This window comes from Diceros bicornis, chromosome 9 (genome assembly GCF_020826845.1).
Source record: "Diceros bicornis minor isolate mBicDic1 chromosome 9, mDicBic1.mat.cur, whole genome shotgun sequence".
Lineage (NCBI taxonomy): Eukaryota > Metazoa > Chordata > Mammalia > Perissodactyla > Rhinocerotidae > Diceros > Diceros bicornis.
Window position 1 is genome coordinate 15,006,973 of NC_080748.1, and position 20,305 is coordinate 15,027,277.

Sequence of the window (20,305 nt, forward strand, 5' to 3'; positions counted from 1 at the left end):
GTCACGTTGTTTTATTTTAGAAAAGTCAGTGCTTTTTCTTTCTTTTTTTTTTTTATAATTTTTATTTATTTATTTTTTCCCCAAAGCCCCAGTAGATAATTGTATGTCACAGCTGCACACTCTTCCAGTTGCTGTATGTGGGACGCGGCCTCAGCATGGCCGGAGAAGCGGCGCGTCGGTGCGCGGCCGGGATCCGAACCCCGGCTGCCGGCAGCGGAGCGCGCGCACCTAACCGCCAAGCCATGGGGCCAGCCCCGAGTGCTTTTTCTTATAACTATTTTGATGCAGATTAACAGGTTGAATATTGGGAAGTGATGAAACAGAGAAGAACAAATACATGTAATAATAAAATACTAAAACGTAGTGGAATTAAATAAATAATGTACGAATATATGTTCCTGTGGCAGCGTCCCAACTCAAAGGCCAGGCATGCCAAAGTATAATTGGCATGATATACAACGTGGAGTGGTGGGGCCAAACATAGTTGGCCAACAGAAATATGCCTGGCAAGCTGCCTCTCTGCAGCCCTTTCCCTCTAAGATTGTAAAAAGAACACTGAACCCGAAGTCAGTGGAGTTGGATTTGCTACTTGCCTCAGGCTCTACCACTTTTACGAGCTACGTGACATTTGCCTCTCTGAACTTCAGCTTTTTTTTTAATACTAAAATGGATAGAATACTTTTCTAGATCACCTTGCAAAATTATTGTGATATTACAAACTCGTAAGCAAAAAAAGTGAAATAAATTGCACACCATAACAATTTTTTTTAAAAGATTGTTCCTGTCATCAGATATTATCTGGCTCCTTCATTCTGTCAATGAGAAAGGACGCCTAGAGCCCAGAGGCTCAAATTAGGCAGCTGGTTAGTCGCAAAGGGAAGGCAGGTCTCCTGGTATCCTCAAGCTTCTTCCCGCCACATCCTGCATTCTCTTCTTGGTGCTAAGGTTGCCACATGTCTATAGACAGCCCAAGAAGCCCCAAAATGGGAGTTTCTGTCTCGTGTGTAATCACATCACAGGCTTCTGAAATGGCTCTAGTCAATGGAAGGAGGTAAATCCAGTGCAAAGCCAGGGCTTTCTGGCTGGAAGGAAGCCCAGAGCACAGATAGTAGAGTCTTCTCTTGCTTGGGAACAATGGTTCCGAGTTATTTCAGTGGATAAAGGATAGTCTTTGCAATAAATGGTGCTGAGCAATTGGGCATCCACTTGCATAGATGTTACGGAACTTCGACCCGTAATTTGCACTGTAAGCAAAAATTAACTCAAAATGAATCGTAAACCTAAACGTAAAATCCAACATTATAAATCTTCCAGAAGAAAACATAAGATAGAATTTTTGTCACCTTCGCTTAGACAAAAATTTCTTAGGATACAAACATAAATTACAAAAGAAAAAGTTGATAAATTGAACATCATCAACAAAAGGTCTGCACTTTAAAAGATACCGTAGATTAATATTAACTGTTAATAAAGTGTAGAGCGAAAAGTATTTGCAAAACATATATTGACAAAGCACTTCTATCCAGGGTATATAAAGAACTCTCACAACTCAACAGTAAGAAAATAAAAATCATGATCTTTTAAATGGGCAAAATGAACAGCCTCTTTACCAAAGAAGAGATACAAATGGCCAATAAGCCCATGAAAAGATGTTCAACATCATTAGTCATTAGGGAAATGCAAATTTAGACTATAATGAGATAGGCTGAGAAGGATACAGAGCAACTGGAACTTCATACTGTTTTAGTGAGAATGTAAAAAGGTACAGCCACTTTAGAAAACAGTTTGGCAATTTCTTATAAGGTTAAACATACACTTACCATATGATCCAGCAATTCCACCCCAAGGTGTTTTTCCAAGAGAAATTAAAACATATGTCCACAAAGGTTTGAACAAATATTTATAGCAGTTTATTCGTAATCACTAAAAATAGGAAAGCAACTCGTGTTCAACAACTTGCTAAAGAAATTGCGAATCATCAATACAATGGAATACTATTCAGCAATAAAAAGGAGCAAACTACTGATATTGCCACAATATCTCAAAAGCATTACGCTAAGTGAAAGAAGCCAGACATAAAAGGCTATGTACTCTTTGATTCCATTTATATCACATTCTGGAAAAGGCAAAATTGTAGGCAGAAATTAGATAATGATTGTCAGGTGCTGGGGCTGGGAGAGAGGACTGACTATAAAAAGGCACAGGGGAACTTTTTGGGATGATGATTTTGTATCTTGACTGTGATGGTGGTTAGCTGACTATATATGTTTCTCAAAACTCAAAGAACTATACAACTAAAAGGAGTGAATTTTACTACATATGAATTATATCTCAATAAACTTGACTTTAAAAAAATGAAGTGGACATTCTCGCCTACAGTATATATTTACCAGCAGGAACTTGTCAGACGTTTTCTTTAATCCTCACTATAGCCCGGTATGACCAATAGGTAATATTATCCTCATTTTATAAAAAAGAAGCTGAGGGCCGGCCCCGTGGCTTAGCGGTTAAGTGCGTGCGCTCCGCTACTGGTGGCCCGGGTTTGGATCCCGGGTGCACACCGACGCACCGCTTGTCCGGCCATGCTGAGGCTGTGTCCCACATACAGCAACTAGAAGGATGTGCAGCTATGACGTACAACTATCTACTGGGACTTTGGGGGAAAAAAAAATAGAAAAGAAGCTGAGACTTGGTCTTGGGAAGGCTGAGTAATTTCTCAAGACCAGACAAATTGTAAAAGGGAGAGACATGATGCAGAACTATATAAAATACAAAAAAGAAATTATTTTTGAAATTAAGTTGAAAATATACGTCCCAAACTATCCCATCTTACTTCTGCCCTTAGTGTTGTCCAGAGGGAAGTAAAACTAAGAGAACTGGCGAGGATGGTTCATAAATTGGATAATCCAGTTGCAAATAATTGAGGCTTGACCATCTATATCAATCCATGGGTATTCTATTGGTACTGCCTCTCCTGGATTAAACATTGTATTTCCTCACCCAAAGCATTGCTGTATCTTTAGAAAAATACACAAGCCTAGAAAACATTTCATGAAAGAACTACTAAAATAAATGTGGGAACTAATGGACTTGGATATACAGTGAAATTTTTTAAAGTTAATAATTTTTCATTCTAGAAAGTGGAAAGAGAATATTATTGAAGGCCATAAAATCATAAAGTACACTTTGGAGTGGGTATAAATAAGCCAGAGAACTGTTCACTAAATCCTGGTTGAAATCTCGTTACTCCTTAAAGCCTGAATAAATAGTTTTACAATGAATAGAAGTCAATATTACTTTATGTTATAAAATGTAATCATGTACCACAGAATAAGTGATACAGGCAAACCTGACTTGGACATATAACTTCCCACCTACAAGTTATATGGCCTCAGTTTCCACACCTGAAAAATGGGAATAATCATACTTTCCTTGCATGGCTATTTGAAAGAGGAGAGTTAATGAGTAATTCTGGATGCATTTTAGGGACTCAATAAATTGTAACTAGATTATCATTGTTAGTACTAGTAATTATTTTCTGCTGTAGAGAGTAGTCTACTTTGGGAACTGATTACTTCATGTGGTTTTAAAATGAGTGTAAATGTTTTACACATGGCTATTTAAGGAAGTACAGATGTTTTAATGCCTTCTGACCTTTTAATATTATCGCTCTAGGGAGCAACTATCTTACTGAGTCATCTTTCAGAGCCAATATTTTGCCTTACATGAGCCTAAAGAAGATAACGATCTGGCTCAGAATGGCATTTCTTCTAATAAGCTTGTATGCTCCTATCAGTAACAGGTTCTGTGGCACTGAATTTTTAAAATTTATTTTCAGACTTGCCAGCCTTTGTGAATCTAAGTCAACAACCTGCAATTTAGAGCAGACGATGTTTGTTCTGTGGTTCACATTTAGAACTCTTGCTTGTTTTCATTCAGTCTTCGTGAATTAACGCATGTGGCATCTCTCTCCTTCCAGGAGACATAGAGCCCTTTATGTACCTCAGTTACCTCAGTTGCAGCTGCTCCAGAGGGTGACTGCCTATCCCTTTGAGGTGCATCCAGGATCCCCAGACAGAATGTGACGTATGACCATCTCAAACATACCCTCCACGTTTGGGGGAAATCTTCCCAGTTGTTTTCTTGTGATGCAGCAACAAACAGTGACAGAAACTTAGTTTTATTTTCATGGGTTTGACCTAAACTCTTGTGCCGTTTAAATGACTTTCCCATACTAATCAAGATGGCAAGCCAAATTTAACTTCTCTCAAAGACTGGTGGTTTAATTCCACAATAATAATTGGGTCTTTTTTTTATCGTGAACATATTGTCTCTCACAGAGAATGAACATTGGTTTACGAGCATTCTTGGTAATAGCCGATAGCTTGCAGCAGAAAGATGGTGACCCTCCCATGCCGGTTACAGGAGCTGTTCTCCCTTCAGGCAACACCCTGAGAGTGAAGAAGACATATTTGAGTAAAACGCTAACTGAAGAGGAAGCCAAAATGATTGGTGGGTTTCAAAAATGTGTTAGAGCTGGGCCTTATTAAGCTTTAACATGACCAATAGATACTTACCCTTAGTGAGATAAGCTTTTAAAAACTCATCGTAAAAGTAGCTGATGAGACATTCCAACATTAATTGTTTTGATTGATTCATGCTGTGCTTTGTTATACTGCCCTTTAAACTTTTTGGAACTTCCTGGCAAACATTTTTTCATTTAAATGTTAGACTTTTACCTATGGTCTTTTCAAACTTTAAAATATTGTCTATAATTCATGGTAAATTTCTGAGACATCTGTGTCCTTTTGTAGATAATCCTGTTTATAAAGCAGCCATATTTGAACAACCATATTTGTTCATTTTTATAGTTCCTTTCCTTTTTTTTCAATAAAATTAGTTTAATTTGTGTTTTAATCATGCCAAATCCCACATATGCCAAGTTATATTGTGGGTTTAGCCTACATGAGATTATTTTCTTTTTAATTTAGCTGTCTTAATCCCAAGAGGTGATTTTTTTTGCATTTGTTTCTTTCTTACTGAGTACCTGAATTTAGAAACCTACTGCAAACTTGGTTAGGATAGTTCCTCGATTCCAAAGGCCTGAAGGAAACACATGAGGAAACTTTTTGTTTTAAAATATTTATCTTTAGTTATGCAATGCTTAAATGAGTTCACAAAGATTTAATGATTGAGAAATAACCATTAATAATTATTTCATTAAAGTTTAAATTTTAAATGCAAAGCAATTTACTTTTCGTTTGTATTATAAATATATAATATACATATGTGAAATACTTATACTATACATATTTTTCTTCCACTGTGGGACATTGACACTGTATTTAATGAAAGCAGGAAAAATAATATAGCTAAAATATATATTCCTCCATTTTAAAATTTATGATGTGAAGTTGTTTTGTTTATTTTACTACAAAGATCCCACACATACATTTCAGAGAATAATATGAAATTATTAAAATCCTAACCCAAAGTGAGAATTATCCTTTATTCACATAATCACTCATGATGGTGAATTTTCTTATACCAACCAGAAACAAAAATTCTAGAGTAAAACTTTCTATTTCCTTGTTTAACTCTTCTGGAACATATTTCCCTTTGATGTATTAGAATTCCTATTTATTGAATTTAAATGATTATTTGAACACCCACTAAGTGCAGGCACTATGCTAAGAGTACTGCAGATAAGAGATTGAATTAGACTCTGCTCAGAGAAGTCATTGACCCGAAGAAAGTCTTCAGTAAAACAATGTCATAGAGGATAAATTAAGTAGGATTTTATTCTTTGATAGATTTAGTCAAAGATATAACTATAATGCATGTTTTTCAGGCATGTCATTATATTACTCTCAAGTACGAAAAGCTGTGGACAATGTTTTAAGGCACCTTGATAAAGAAGTAGGAAGGTGTATGATGCTAACTAATGTCCAGATGTTAAACAAAGAACCCGAAGACATGATCACGTGAGTACAGTGAGTGCTAAGTTTTCAATGAAGGTTTAATTACCCCAAAAGACACGAGAAGAGAATCTTCTCATTTATTCTTCCAATTTATTCTGTATTTTGTTCTGATTTTCTTAGAGTCAGAGTTCTAAGAAGTGTTAAGGATGGTAAAAACATACGTTGATAATATTTGACTAACTCTAAAAGTCAAACCTGAGATTGATCTATTTTGGTTATATCTCAAGTATCATTAGGCCAATAAGTGAGAAAATGGGGCCCAAGATTCTTTCACTGGTCCACATTTTTCAGAAGTGATGTTCTGCCCCCAAGCTCTATTACAGCCCGTATGCTGTATAGTCACGTCACCAGTTTACAGACATTCCATCTTTATAAATCTCAGATTCACTTGTTCCTAGTGACAGCTCCTGAACCGTGAGAGTTAAACCTGTTTAATAGTCTGTATGCAACTGTGTCATAGAAATACTGGATTTTAAGAAAGCATTTGTAGCTTTGAATGTAGAAATCAAATGTTTTTAGCCAAGATCTAAGATCTAGATTTGTAATTAGAGCTCTGCAGAAGAAACTCATACAACTTATATTTGCTGCTTTTGATTAATTATGGCAGGAACTAGGATTAGGTTATAACTTTACTTTTTAAGAAAGTTTGGACTTTGTCGTTGCACTGTGAATTAAATTATACTTGGCACCTGTGTGGCATAAATTTCCAAAGATATAATTAGGAAAATTTCCTTTGTCACTGAGCATATCATATCCAGTTCCAAATACCACAATTAGTTGGAGGGTTATTACCTACACAGAGAAGTTCATATTGTGGGTGTGTATTGTTATTACAATGGTAACATGTCGAAAACAAAGTATGACAAAATGAAACATGATAAAACAAAGTGAAAAATACAGAATTATTTTAAATACATATTTAGCAGTATATCAAGTTAAAATGTTAAAGTTAAAATCAAATTAAAGCCCTCCTCAAGGGCGCCACTTGAAATCTGCAACCATTCCTTGGCATAGTGTGATTCCTTCCAGACCTTTCCCTATGTCAACACAAATATATGTATATACGGTTTTTTTTTGCAAAAATGAGATTACCCAGTGCATATTATCCTGCAGCCCGCCAATCATTTGATTTAAATGTTATGAAGATCATGTTGCTTTAGATTTTTCAACCAAAGTGATAGCAGAATCAAAATTGACCAAGGTTACTGACATTAAATATATTGTCTGCTGCTCTAGTTCTCACCTCACAAACTGCCAGATTGTCAATAAACCTTTAACCTCATTATTATGTACTTTTTGGATATATGAAAGCAATTTTCAGTTTATAAGGCAGAAGATATAAGAAATGCTCTTAAACTTCTGTCATATAGTTGTTTCCTCTAAAAATAGTAAAGAAATGAAAGACCTTTAAGGGAAAACTATATTTATAATCAAGAGATCATAAGATAAGGTCAAGACCAAAACAATATATTCAAAACCATAAAAAGCTACAAGTTTAAATGTAAATGTAAACATTTTGTTTGTATTTTAACCAACACCTTAAACTTTTTCTAAGGTGATTCTTTACTTTTTCCTGTTCAACCATCTTAAGACCCCCAAATAGGCCTAGGAATATTTTTCATGCTAGGCTTTAAGGCAGATCCCTGATAGAAAACAACTCATAGCTACATTTCTAAAACACAAGGAGAAGCATTAGGGTATCATATAAGCGTTTTGAGGTCCACAGCGTACTAATGGAAACAGTCATTAGAGTTGATATTCAAGGTTGGTCCACCACTTTCCCAGGCCCTGCTTAGGGTATGAACTTGAACATTTAAGCATTCTATGTTTCTCCATTTGCATTCCTCATCCCTTTTGTGATTCATGCTATCAAATAATAATAATAATAATGTTTATATGATATATAATAATAATATCTGTTAATAAAAATTATGTTATTTGGAGGGTTCACATGCTGCTATAAAAGCCCAGAGAGCAAAGACCGCAGTAGTAAAAGGAAATCGTGCACCAATTACAGTTTCTAATCTAGGCTTGCTTTATCAGCTTGGGAGCCTGGAAGGATTCCCCCTACACTCAGGCCAGGCAGGGTCATCTATTTTCCGACAGATATGAAAATAATCCTGTTTGAAACATCTGGTGCACGAGCTAGGAGAACTGTTGAAACGACTCACTGTGTTGCAAATGAACAATTAGGAGAGATCACTAGGCTCTAACTCTGTACAGCTATTGAGGTTGTCATTTGAAGACTTCTCTTTCCTTCAGCTGATTGAAAACCACTGTGTAATGACTTCCTCTCTAGAGTCCTTATACATCCCATGCAAAAGAACTATGGACAAGGAGAGAAAATAATCTTATGACTTTCCACAAAAGCAGAGTATTTTAGAAGTCAACATGTATCTGTTTTATTTTTCACATAAACAGTTTTGTATGCATTCCTAGGAAGCTTACAAAAGCATGTTAAAAAATAATGTCACAGAGCAAAGTTGTTGTCTGATTATCATCTTTGTTTATAGAGAGGATGGATTCTGCTTGTTGCGTTTCTATTCTGACTGCAGTTACTGTTCCAAGAAGGAATTACTTCTGTGCTACTTTGCATTGTCATTATTGTGTTTATATCCTACGATTGCATTAATTTGATGCCAATTTTATATTTATTCTCAGAAGACTAAATAATCAGAATTTAATTATGCTGTTATATTTTATCACTTAAGTTATTTGAAAGATTTGGTAGGTTGTTTTGTTTTTCCATAAAGGTTATTGATAAAATATGTGGTTAAGAATCAAACAGTTATCTATTTAAATAACTAAAAATGGAAATAATTTATCACAAAATTTACATTTTTCATTGAGATTTTGCCACAGAATACAGAAGGCATTAATTACCTTTAACATTCATGTTCTCAAGAAGGTAAAAAGAGAGAAGGAATCTCCATAGAGGTCAAGCCCATCAGTGTAATTTTAAAAATCAGAAATGGGTGCACAACTATGTATATACTTCAGGATTTTACTTGACATTATAAAAGATTTCTTTTTGGAAGCACTTAATTTTTTTTAAAAACAGGGATGGGGACTCAGAGGTGAAGTGTAATTCATCAGGGAGAGAAGCTTCCATATGTCGTGCTTGTTAGAGGCACCATTCCTTGTATACATTAAAATCCCATTTTTAAATGCTAAATGTAGGAAAGACTGCAATATATTTTTTACATGCTGATGCATTTAGGCATTTCAGTGAGTTCAGTGTTTAAATGCAGCCTACAGGGACCAGATCCCATGGAACCCCAACTGAATGGCAAGCCGTGTGGTAGAATGCTATTGATATCAGCATTTTTCTTTTCCGATATATACGTTTGTCAAACATTTAAATCTTTAGAAGTTCTCTTAGAACTGGCTGAGCTATAAAGGGCAATAAACATTTGAGAATAATATGGAGCAAACACCAGGCAGTGGTTCAGCAGCCATGGATTCTAGTCTTTGTTCACATATTTGGTCGATTTTTTTTAATGTTCTATGTTTAATCTTCTATTTTATTTATTTATTTTTTTGCTGGGAAAGATTCACCCTGAGCTAACATCTGTTGCCAATCTTCCTCTTTTTTTTCCTCCCCAAAGCCCCAGTACATAGTTGTGTATTCTAGTTGTAAGTTCTTCTATGTGAGCAGCCACCACAGCATGGCTACTGACAGACAAGTGGTGTGGTTCCACAACCGGGAACTGAACCCGGGCTGCCTAAGTGGAGCATGCCAAACTTTAACCACTAGACCATCAGGGCCGGCTCTGATCGATTTTTTTTTTTTTAGTTTTCATAACCTTTGCTCTGTGTTTAAGCTTTGTTTTCAAATTCTAGGGGTGAGAGAAAGCCAAAAATAGATCTTTTCAGGACCTGTGTTGCTGCCATTCCTCGACTGCTTCCTGATGGGATGTCAAAACTTGAACTTATTGACTTGCTGGCGAGGTGAGTGGGAACTGTAGTGGGCCTTATTTGATCAAAACTGATTTTAATCCTTTGTCATGATTCCTAAAAAAATAGAATGATTATCAAAAACTGACAGATATTTACTAAATGAGGCATTATGCTAGATACTATGTATAGGCAAGGAGGAATAAAGAAATGTTTTTTATTTTTTTGTTTATTTCCCCCACGTTCAGGGGTTTAAAATCCAATGTGGAAGCAAATACATAAGCACGTATGGTAACTAACAATCCAAGGCCTGAAATTGTGCAAATTAATGGTACAAAAAGTGCGATATATGAGTTCAGTGATATATGAGTTCAGTTATGGACTGGGGAAGTCTGCTAATAACTCCTGGGAGAAGGCAGAACTTAAACTGCCCTTTGAAGGAAAGACAGAATTCAGAAAGGTTTATAAGGGGAGTGACGTGAGCAGAGGCACAGAGGCGGGACTGGGAAATGAGGAGATGAGTCTGGCTGGAAAAGAGTTCATTCAGGGTCTGATTTCCAATCTGAGGCCCACAGACCCCCAGAGGCCCAAAAAGGTGGGTAACAGGGATCCTGAGCTAATTTTAGTACTTCAGAAAGCTGCCAGAACTCATATATTTATCATCCTCCCCATCCTCCACAAGAATGCACAGTCCAACTAGAACCTAAAGTTAATTTGCTTTGAGTGAAATTATATCATTATAGTTAGGTAAGCTTGATTTTCTCATGTTGATCTGAAGTTCTAGGTGACAGTCATGCATGTCTTTAATTTAAAAATCAAAAGTGACTTATTACCTAAATGCAATTTAGAAGGCAAAATCATTAGAAACATAGGGCGCATGGAGGGAATGGGATGAGGAAAAACAAAAGTCATCCTCGATTTGGAAAAAAGAAAGAAAAAAGAGTTTAGAAACCCAATGATAAAAAGAAATAGAAGTAAGACTGGAGAGGCAGATTTTCAGCTAATCCTCATATTAGATGAGGCATTTGGACTGATAGAGTTTTTAAGCAGGAAATAACATGATGAAAAATGTCATTTTAGGCTGGTTAATCTAATAATGGTGAAGTAGAGGAAAGCCTGGAAAAGGATAACAAATATTAATGCTGATTGAATGAAAGATGCATTATGTATAACCTTGTTTACTCACATTCTCTTGCCTTCGGAGAGCACCCTTCCTATCAATATCCAAATAAAATAACCCGACTCCTGAACCACATGACTGCAGATCACCATTGGCCTCCCTACAGCTTTTGAGTATCCTCATGGAGTACCGTGTCCCCTGGTGCTCTCTGCTTTAGACTGCCAGTTTGGCCTCCTCTGTTGATCACTTCCTGCTATCAATTGATGGCTTTTATTAGCCTACTGTCCTTCTCCATTGCTCTTCCCTCGAAATGCAGACACAGTCACTCCTTTCCTTCTTCCAGTCACCACTAGCACAAGAATGATGAAGGACTGTGAGGTTTACTGAAGACCCATTACCTTGAAGACCACTTTTCAAGCCCTGGTGCTCCCTGACCAAAGCCTTCTTCCCTTCTAGCTGGCTTTTGTCACCTACTACCTGTAACCGATTCTTTGCTTTAATCAGCGACCTCCAGGCCATGGGTCCTTCTTCTTTCTTCTGTTCCGTGTTTAGGACATACTATAAGAAGAATATAAAGTTAAAAAAAATTACAGCCTAGGCTTTTGCTGAGGTCTAGCAACTAGAATGTGAGCAAAGTGCACATTCATTGAAGTAGGAAAGCAATGGGAAAGAGGGAAAAATAAGCCTGGATTAAAAGGGGCTTCCAGTTCTGGGTGAGGAGATCTAAGGAGGAACAAAGGGTGGATTCTCAAAGAATAATAAACATGGTGATTTGGGGGTGGGGGAAGTGGAGGAATAAAGAGACTGAGATGCTGTGAAGGATCATCCACACTAATATTGAGTCTCCCAGGTAGATAGCAAAGATGGAGAAGAAAGAAAAGCTGTGAGACAAGTGCCAAAATTACCTAGAAACGGAAAAGAGCAGGCTGTCAGTTTGCCATGGACAACAGCGGAGAGGGTGGTATGACGAGGAAATAAATGTTTCCACCTAGGAAGGGTTGCTGCGTGAAAAGGCTGGATGTGGCTGAGAGGAACTAGGGAACAGAAGATCCCTCTTCATGGCCACGTGAACCACCAGAGAATGACAGGCCACCATCCAAGAGATTTGGAAGAAGTACAACAAAAATGGGAATAAAACCGAATCGTTTGGAAATCTTGAATTTTGCATCCCTGCTTTGCCATCTTACTAGCATATGATCTAGACAAATTATTTAACCCCTCAGCCTCTTTTTTTCCTTGGTAAAATTGGAATAATACTGCCTATCTCATAAGGCTGTTGAGAGGATTAAATGACATAAGACATAGCACTTTGGTTAATCCCAGGGAAAATGTGTCAGCAGGGAAAAAAATAAACTGTCAGTTCAAATCAGTTAAACTGAAGTAGAAGGAAATTTCACTTATTTCAATGAACTTCTAATTGGTGATGATTACGTACAGTAAAGCCTTTGAAATACTGTTTTTTAAATATCGCGCAGTGTTCTGGTCAAGTCTCTAAGGCTATTTTGCTGTAAGTCTGCGTGGGAGACTCTTACCTCTGGAATCACCTTGATAGCCCAATCCAGTGGCATCTGAACCTGCAGACCACGATGCCAGGCGTGTCAGGAGGGAATTCTGTTAGACATGGTTGGAATGTCAATGCTATTTATAGTGCATCATGTTTATTGTTATGTACATTCTTACAAAGCCCAAAGCAATGGGTACTGTTTTTATGAGAAGAAAGAACAAATAAATCTTCTTGAGAGTTCAAGTCGCAGGGCAAAATCAAGAAAATGACTGGACTTATATGGGAAGCCTGTGAAGAGGCCTTTTCCATAAGCTTCAAAAGCAGCCAGAGGCTGTTCTCCTCAGGGGAAAGATAGCTTGGAGTGCTCAGCCTTACACACTGGGTCCTATTAACCGGTGAGAAAATGAGCCCCTTCCGATCTCCTTGAGAGGGTCAGAGGACAAAATTGAAGCAATTCAATCGCAATAAATGTGGGTTTCAAGTCTTCAGTCATTTTATTTCCCCATAGTCCAATCGCATTTGGATTAAGTTGCCTCTTGAGACAATATATGGTCTAGTCAGAGAGGCGTGAGACCTTTTATTTCAGACACTTCACAGTCACATCCATGGTACATTTTTACTGGAAAACACTTGGTTTTCTTCATAATTGGCAAAATAAGACCCACATTCACGCCAGTCCCCTGTCCCTCCCAGCCCAGTTCCCTGAATAAGGAATTTCAAGGATATGTCCCACATAATGCCCCCAGGCCCTCTTCCTAGCATTTCAGGTAACGGCTATATACTACAGACACGCTAACCTCAGACTTATATTAGTATGTGTAGCATAGCAATGGTTTATGGAATGAAACTGGCAAACCCCTGTCTCCAAGCTACTAGATTTCTGATTTTATATGTATTGCTCAGCCCACTCATAATGGCCAAGTATGAGAAATCTTTCCATTTAGGCTCCATGGAAGCTACTCAGGCCTTCTTGAAGTTATGATAAGATCCCTGGGAGCACTTCATTCCTGCTCTCAGCAGAGCCTGCCCTTCTCGGCTGTCTGAGTCCCCCAAGGGTTCTCCATGTAGGAGGGAGAGCTTAACTACTCTCCGTGGCAGTCACCATCTTTTTTCTCTCACTCTCCTCCCAGATATATCCTGCTCTATCCCTTGACCATGGGAAGGACCTTCCCCCGCAACAGTCTAGAGGCTCCTGTCCTCTGTCACTTCCTGCAGCACTGTATATGCACTAAGGGTTTGCTGCTCAATATCTACCCTCCCCTTTCAAAAATTTGTCATAGAGTTGTGAGAATTAAATAATGCAATTAAATCACTTAGCATAGTGCCTAGAACACAGTAAGCTCTCAGCAAATATTAGTTATTTTTAGGCATCTTTACATTTGAATAACATATGCCATGACGTACAATGAATCTTCGTATACAATATGTTAGGGAAGCTGGGCACATATTCATTCCTATTTTCAGACAAGGAGAGTGAACTTCAGAAGAGTAAAGTCACTTGCCCAAATTTACAGAATTTTCCTGAAGTCAAATGAAAGTGACAGATGTCGCTGGTTTTATGCAAAATAACAGATGAATGCCTTTTAGGCAGTGTTTCCTTATAATTTGTGGAAATTTATGAGATAATGCCTACACACAGTTCCATGATCTTCAGTGGTAGCTGAAAAATGTTTCTCAGTTGCCATCTATCATTTGCTTTTCAGCATATGTTTCTATAATGGCAGGCGGCTAGTTGTTTTGAGTAGCCGAGTGAGAACTATAGTCTCAATTGCATGTATTGCCTCAATAAATCACTTAATCTTTATTTTAATTGAGATGCAGTTCAAAGCATATATTGTAAATATAATGTGATGGCAGTATAAATAGGTGGGAGTTCATTTTTTACTAGCTACAGGGAAGAAATTTCCACCACTTTGGTGAACCATTCCAAAGGTTAATGGTCCACCTGTCAGCAAGTCCCTCCTTGTAGAAACCCTTGTCTCCTGGACTCCACTCTAAAACCATTTCTTCCTCTGCTGCCCTTGGTGATGTTATGGGGCAGCAGGTTCCTCACCCCTTCCTAACAACCCTTGGTTTATCCTGCCGTAGTTTAGAGGAGGCTGTTTTTCCTCATCAGTCTTTTCTTCTGGATATGGTTTGTGGATTTGAAGTTACTCCCTTTTCTTTCATGTACCTCTATACAACAAAATTATTAAAAGCTACTAAGCTGATTCTGTCTGAATCTGAAGCTCACCTTTACAAAAGTGTTTTCCATTAAAAGTCATTTGTGTAATCTGACCAAAGAAGGTGGCCTTGCTCAAGTTCTGTTTTTTCCCAATTTTACCCCCGTCCTTACTTATTCAGTAACAGCCTTGTAAGAGCAGCACGTGCCCTTACGATCACACCACTCACCTGCTCTAGATCAACTGCAAACCATTTGCCCCGGCACAGCCTGTGCAGAATGTCGTTCATGTCTAATCAGGCCAGATTGGTCGGTGCTCCTCTGCCAGCTGCCTGGGAGGGACAGCTGCAGTTGATGTTGGCAATGGTGGTTTCTTTTGGTATGTTTCACTGCTGTGTCACTGTGAAGCCCTTTTAAGCCCCCCTCAGTGGTTTTATTTGTGTGTAACCATGTATCTGTGACCTCGTTTTAGGCTCCTGGAAACCAAATCAGCTTCTTAGAAATTTTGCCTTGGTCCCCCAAACTAGTCAGACTTCTCCGTGAGCTGCCTTCTCTTAGAATCTCTCTGTTCTCTTTCAGCCATGCCACCAAACTCTCTCCCAGGACAGTTTTCTATTTAATTGCAGTTGTTTATTTTGCAGGCAAGAACCTGTCATTTCTTTTTGGTTGGGTTTCTCTCTGTGATAGCCCAGCAGGGGTTTCAAGAACACCCTCTCCTCACCCCCACTCCTTGCTCGCTAGACAAGGAGACATCACAAGACCTGCAAATATGTCAGCCAGCACCACACTGCTTTCCTGCACATCCTGAATACTCAGAATACTCTTTCTCATTTAACTTCCTTTTTAGTTAGCTCAATTCTTTTTTCCTGTTTCCTTATTTATAATATTAAATCTCATGTGTCTCACAAGATGATCTGTGATTATCTGGTTAAAATCTAGTAAAAGTAAAAATGAGAAAGATCTGGGTGTAAGAAATGGCAACAATATCCGATAAGCAGCTCTCTACTCATACTCTTTAAGGAACAAAGGAGGGGAGGGACCCCTGCCCTTGCCACAGCTGCTTCCCCTTCTCCCTCACCTGCTGCCATGCAGACTTGGCTTGATGCCTTATTTTCACTCTGTCTCAGTTCCATGACAGTCTGGACCTTTCTCTTCTGCAAACATTCCACTTTTATTATCAACCAGGACTTCTATTCCCGAAGCTCCTTCCCTTCCCTGGTCCTTCTCTTCATACTCCAGGAATATTTTTGAGTCTTTTCACTGCTTGAGCATGTGAGCACCATCATTTCAAGAGGAGTGGTTACCCAAAACAGCAAGAGCTGTACCACGTTGGGGCTCTCAGAGTCCTTAAAATGATCCTGTGTTATGGGTTGAAAATTGAAACAGATTCTAGATTGCAAATTATGAATGAGAGCAAAGGTAGATGAAGAGTAGAATTAATCTCATTTGGAAAGCTGAAAGTATTTACTTAAAAGCTTCATCTAAATAGACCCTGACATGACTTTTATTTTGACTTCTAAAGACAGATGCTTGCCTAGTTTCATGACTATATTAGTTTGTTGGGGCTGCCATAATAAGGTACCACAAATTGGGTGGCTTAAACAACAGAAATTTATTGTCTCACAGTTCTAGAGGCTAGAAGTCCAAGATCAAAGTATCATCATGTTGCTTCCTTCTGAGGGATGTAAGAGAGAATCTATTCCATGCCTCTCTCCTAGTTTCTAGTGGGTTCTGGCAATCTTTGCCATCCATTGGCTTGTAGAAGCATCACCCTGATCTCTGCCTTTATCTTCACATGGCATTCTCCCTGTGTGCATGTCTGCCTCCAAATTTCCTCTTCTTATAAACTCACCAGTCATATTGGATTAGGGGCCCACCCTACTCCAGCATGACCTCATCCTAATTTAGCTAATTACATCTGCAGTGACCCTATTTCCAAATAATGTCCCATTCTGAGGTACTAGTGGTTTGGATTTCAACATATGAATTTGGAGGGAGACACAGTTCAATCCACAACAAAGACCAACATCATTACCATCAGTTAATGCTTATTGATTGCCTGTTGTTCCTGTCCTAAAAAGGTGGTTTGTCATCTGCGGGATACATTCATTAGGAATAATAAACTTAAGATGGGAAAATGGCTTCAATGTTTTTTATAAACTAGTGTTTTCAAACCATGGGCTGTAAGATTGACTCAACACTGCTTGTAGAGTGAAAGAATGTTTCTTCCCAAGTGAGTGGGCTTCAGGCCCTTTACCCCAGCTTCAAGATTTTATGTATTATGTATTCTACGTAAAATTTTTTGGAAAAAATGGAGCTGCTAATTGAAATACAAAGAAAGTTTGTAAATTCCTGCTTTAGATAGTCCTTAATTAGAAGCCCAGGTTAGAGGCCTCTAAGTTTTCTTTCAGCAACTATGATCTACTTAAGAACTGTAGACTTAATGGGGCAAGTCTTCCCTGAAGAGTTAGCTTAGATCTTCTTTCTGAGCATCTTTGTAGAACTTTACTTGCTTTTGGAACAGGATAGCTTTCTGACTTGGCATATATCATTAACGAGCTTTTGCCTGGTTTATATTGTCAAATTTGGACCAGTTAGTGTACTTTATGCTTTAGAGAATAAGAAAGGTATTTGCTTATCAAGTTTTTGAAATACTATCTATTCAAAAATATTTAATTGTGCCAGACTTGTTTTGTGGAGAAAACTTTGGATTAAGGAGTAGTCTCGGTTTGGAATCCTGGACTTTGAGGAAGTTCCTTAACCATTCTGGGTCACAATTTCTTCTTCTATTGGTTAGGGATAATATCTGCCCTATTTGTGGGGGCCCCCATTGACTCAGCCACCTTCTTCTCTGACATTGAACACTTCCAGGCTGCTGAGACTTGGAAATTTTGTCTCCTAAATATGTTTGATCTCCATCTCTCCCTTCCTTACTACTCCTCTGCCTTGGGTCAGGCTCCCACCACTTGTTGCCTAAGTCATTGCAGTGACCTCCTAGCTGGTCTCTGCCCTCAGTCTTGTTACTTCTCCAAGGCATCCTCCATATTTCTGCCTAACTATTTTTTTCTCAGATGTGAATCTAATCATGTTACTTCCCCTATAACTTTCAAGAAATAGTCATTTTCTTCTAATAATAATTGCAAACATTTACTGAGTGCTTACTGCATGCTCAGTTTGGTGCTAACCACTGTACATGGATCATCTCAATGAACCTCAACAGATTTATGAATGCAGATACAGATATTATCCCCACTTTCCAAATGAGGCTCTGAGGCTTAGAGAGATTAAGTAACTAGCATGAGGTCACATAGCTACTAAGTGGCAGAGGCAAGACAGTGATCCAAGCATTCTGATTCCAGAACACAGACACTTAACCCCTTCCCTGCTGCATTGCCTCACAGACCCTTCACCAAGCTGTCCCTGCTTCCTCCCAAGCACTGTCTCACACCTCACTCTTGCAAGCACCCTACCGAAAAGACACAGCCATACTGAACTCCATATCCTAAGGGTGGTATATAGTGGATACAGTGCCTAAATCTTAGGAGGGTCTCAAAATTATTTGCTTATTAAATAAATGAATGAATCTATAATGCATTATGTTAACTATAATGATCCATACCAATGTCAAGATTTAATATTATTATGATGTTCTAGGTTAAACCACAAGTACTGATAGTCTTCAGTTGACTAACTCAGGATTTCTCAGCCTTGGCACTATCAACATTTTGGGCCAGATAATTCTTTGTCAAAGGTAGCTGTTCTGTACACTGTAGGATGTTTAGCAGCATCCCTAGCTTCTATGTACTAGATAGATCAATCAATGATGTCTCTAGACATTACCAAATATCCCTTGTGAGGGCAAAACTGATTGAGGACACCTGGCCTAACTTTTAATTGCTCATTTTCATTGAACCTCTGGATGAGCCCCTTAGTTTCTCCAGTACCATCCTTAAAAATGGTAGGGTTTGATACTTATTCTGTAGTCAATCGTGTATTAAAAAGTATTTGTATACAGCTAAATGCAACATGGTATCTTAGATTGCATTCTGAAACAGAAAAAGAACATTAGTGGGAAACTGGTGGAATCTGAATAAATTCTGTAGTTTAGTTAATAGTATTGTACCAATGTTAATTTCTTAGTTTTGATTAAAGTACCATAGTTATATAAGATGTCAACATTAGGGGAGCTGAGTAAAGAATGTAATAATATATTAAGGGAGGGTGACCCATTTTTCAGACACAAATAAAAGCAGAGACCTATATATATTCCTTTATAGATCTAGCAGAAACGCTAATAAAGTAAATGATTTTATTGTCTTTTACTCATTTCACAGGCTCTCTATTCATATGGACGATGAACTGCGACATATTGCACAAAATTCTCTTCAGGGTTTACTTGTTGACTTCTCAGACTGGAGGGAAGATGTACTATTTGGCTTCACCAACTTCCTGCTCCGGGAAGTCAATGACATGCATCACACACTCCTTGATTCGTCCTTGAAGTTACTGCTCCAGCTGCTCACTCAGTGGAAACTGGTCATACAAACTCAAGGAAAAGTCTATGACCAAGCCAACAAAATCAGAAATTCAGAGGTGGTTTTCCCATTCTTCCCACCAATTTATGTTCTTTTACGTAGTACGTATGTAAATAAGTTGCAGCCCGGAGAACCTTTGGTGCTCTTACTTCCAGCCACCTGGGAACTTTCTCCCTAGTGGTGGCCCTTAGTTTTTCCGTCTGCATAAATTATGACCAAGAAACTCAGGGCATGCTATGCCACATCAGGTTAGATTTGTTAACATTAACAAGGCCATTTAGTGAATAGAAATTGGTTTTTTCAGAGAATCATGATTACAAATCTGTCTGTAGGAGCAAATGACTATAGGCCAGAGAGATAGAGGTTAGGGTTAGGGTTAGGGTTATGGATATATAAGTGGATATGGATATGGATATGGATATGGATATGGATATGGATATATAAAAGCTGTCCACCAGTTTTTTTTACCTTAGTCAGCAACATATTGGTTGTTTTGTCTAATATCCACAGAGAAGAAAATGAAGTCTTGTGGTTTCTCTGTTCTTTTAAGGCCTCAGTACTAAAAGGTAAAAATTAATGAGAACATTGTGGAGAGCAGGTTCAGGAGGAGTGTTGTCAGAGGAGAACCAGAGGCAGTGGTGACTCTGCATTGGCAATGAGTGGATGGAGAAAGGGGTCTGGCTAGAGAAGAGCATAGCTGAGAGTCTGAGGAACGTGGAGGCTCAGAGAAGCATAATAGCATTTAGGGAAGAGCTAGGATCCCAGATGGGTTAACCTCAGAGTCAAGGTTCAGGTCGTTCCTCTTTCCTTGTGTTCTTCACACACCAAAAGAGGATAGGTAGAAAAACAAGGTTTACATATGCTTGTAAAAGGGAAACTGACATGAAGGTGGAATCAGTTCTGTTGTCTGGCTTGCTTTTGTTTTAGACTTACTTGGTTGTGGTTTGGGAACTTGCAGAACCCATCTCATAAACCTAGGTTAGAACCTAACACAAAAACAAGGAAGCAAGTCTGATTAGAAAGGAAATGTTTGAAAATTAAATTTAATAGTATCCAAAAGTCTATAGAGAATTTAGGTAAAAACAAATTAGGCCACTTTGAGTATAT

The 20,305-nt window shown here is 38.2% G+C and overlaps 1 protein-coding gene across 5 annotated transcripts in view; it reads left to right on the forward strand.

The window, feature by feature from the left end:
* The window catches only part of FRY (FRY microtubule binding protein), a 314,584-nt gene that overhangs the window by 180,559 nt on the left and 113,720 nt on the right, over nt 1–20,305 (forward strand). For all 5 annotated transcript variants that reach the window (XM_058547971.1, XM_058547972.1, XM_058547974.1 and 2 more), the window contains exons 15-18: nt 4,341–4,512; nt 5,852–5,984; nt 9,825–9,932; nt 18,998–19,256. In XM_058547971.1, coding sequence (XP_058403954.1) covers nt 4,341–4,512; nt 5,852–5,984; nt 9,825–9,932; nt 18,998–19,256 — 672 coding nt within the window. The remainder of the gene's footprint in view (nt 1–4,340; nt 4,513–5,851; nt 5,985–9,824; nt 9,933–18,997; nt 19,257–20,305) is intronic.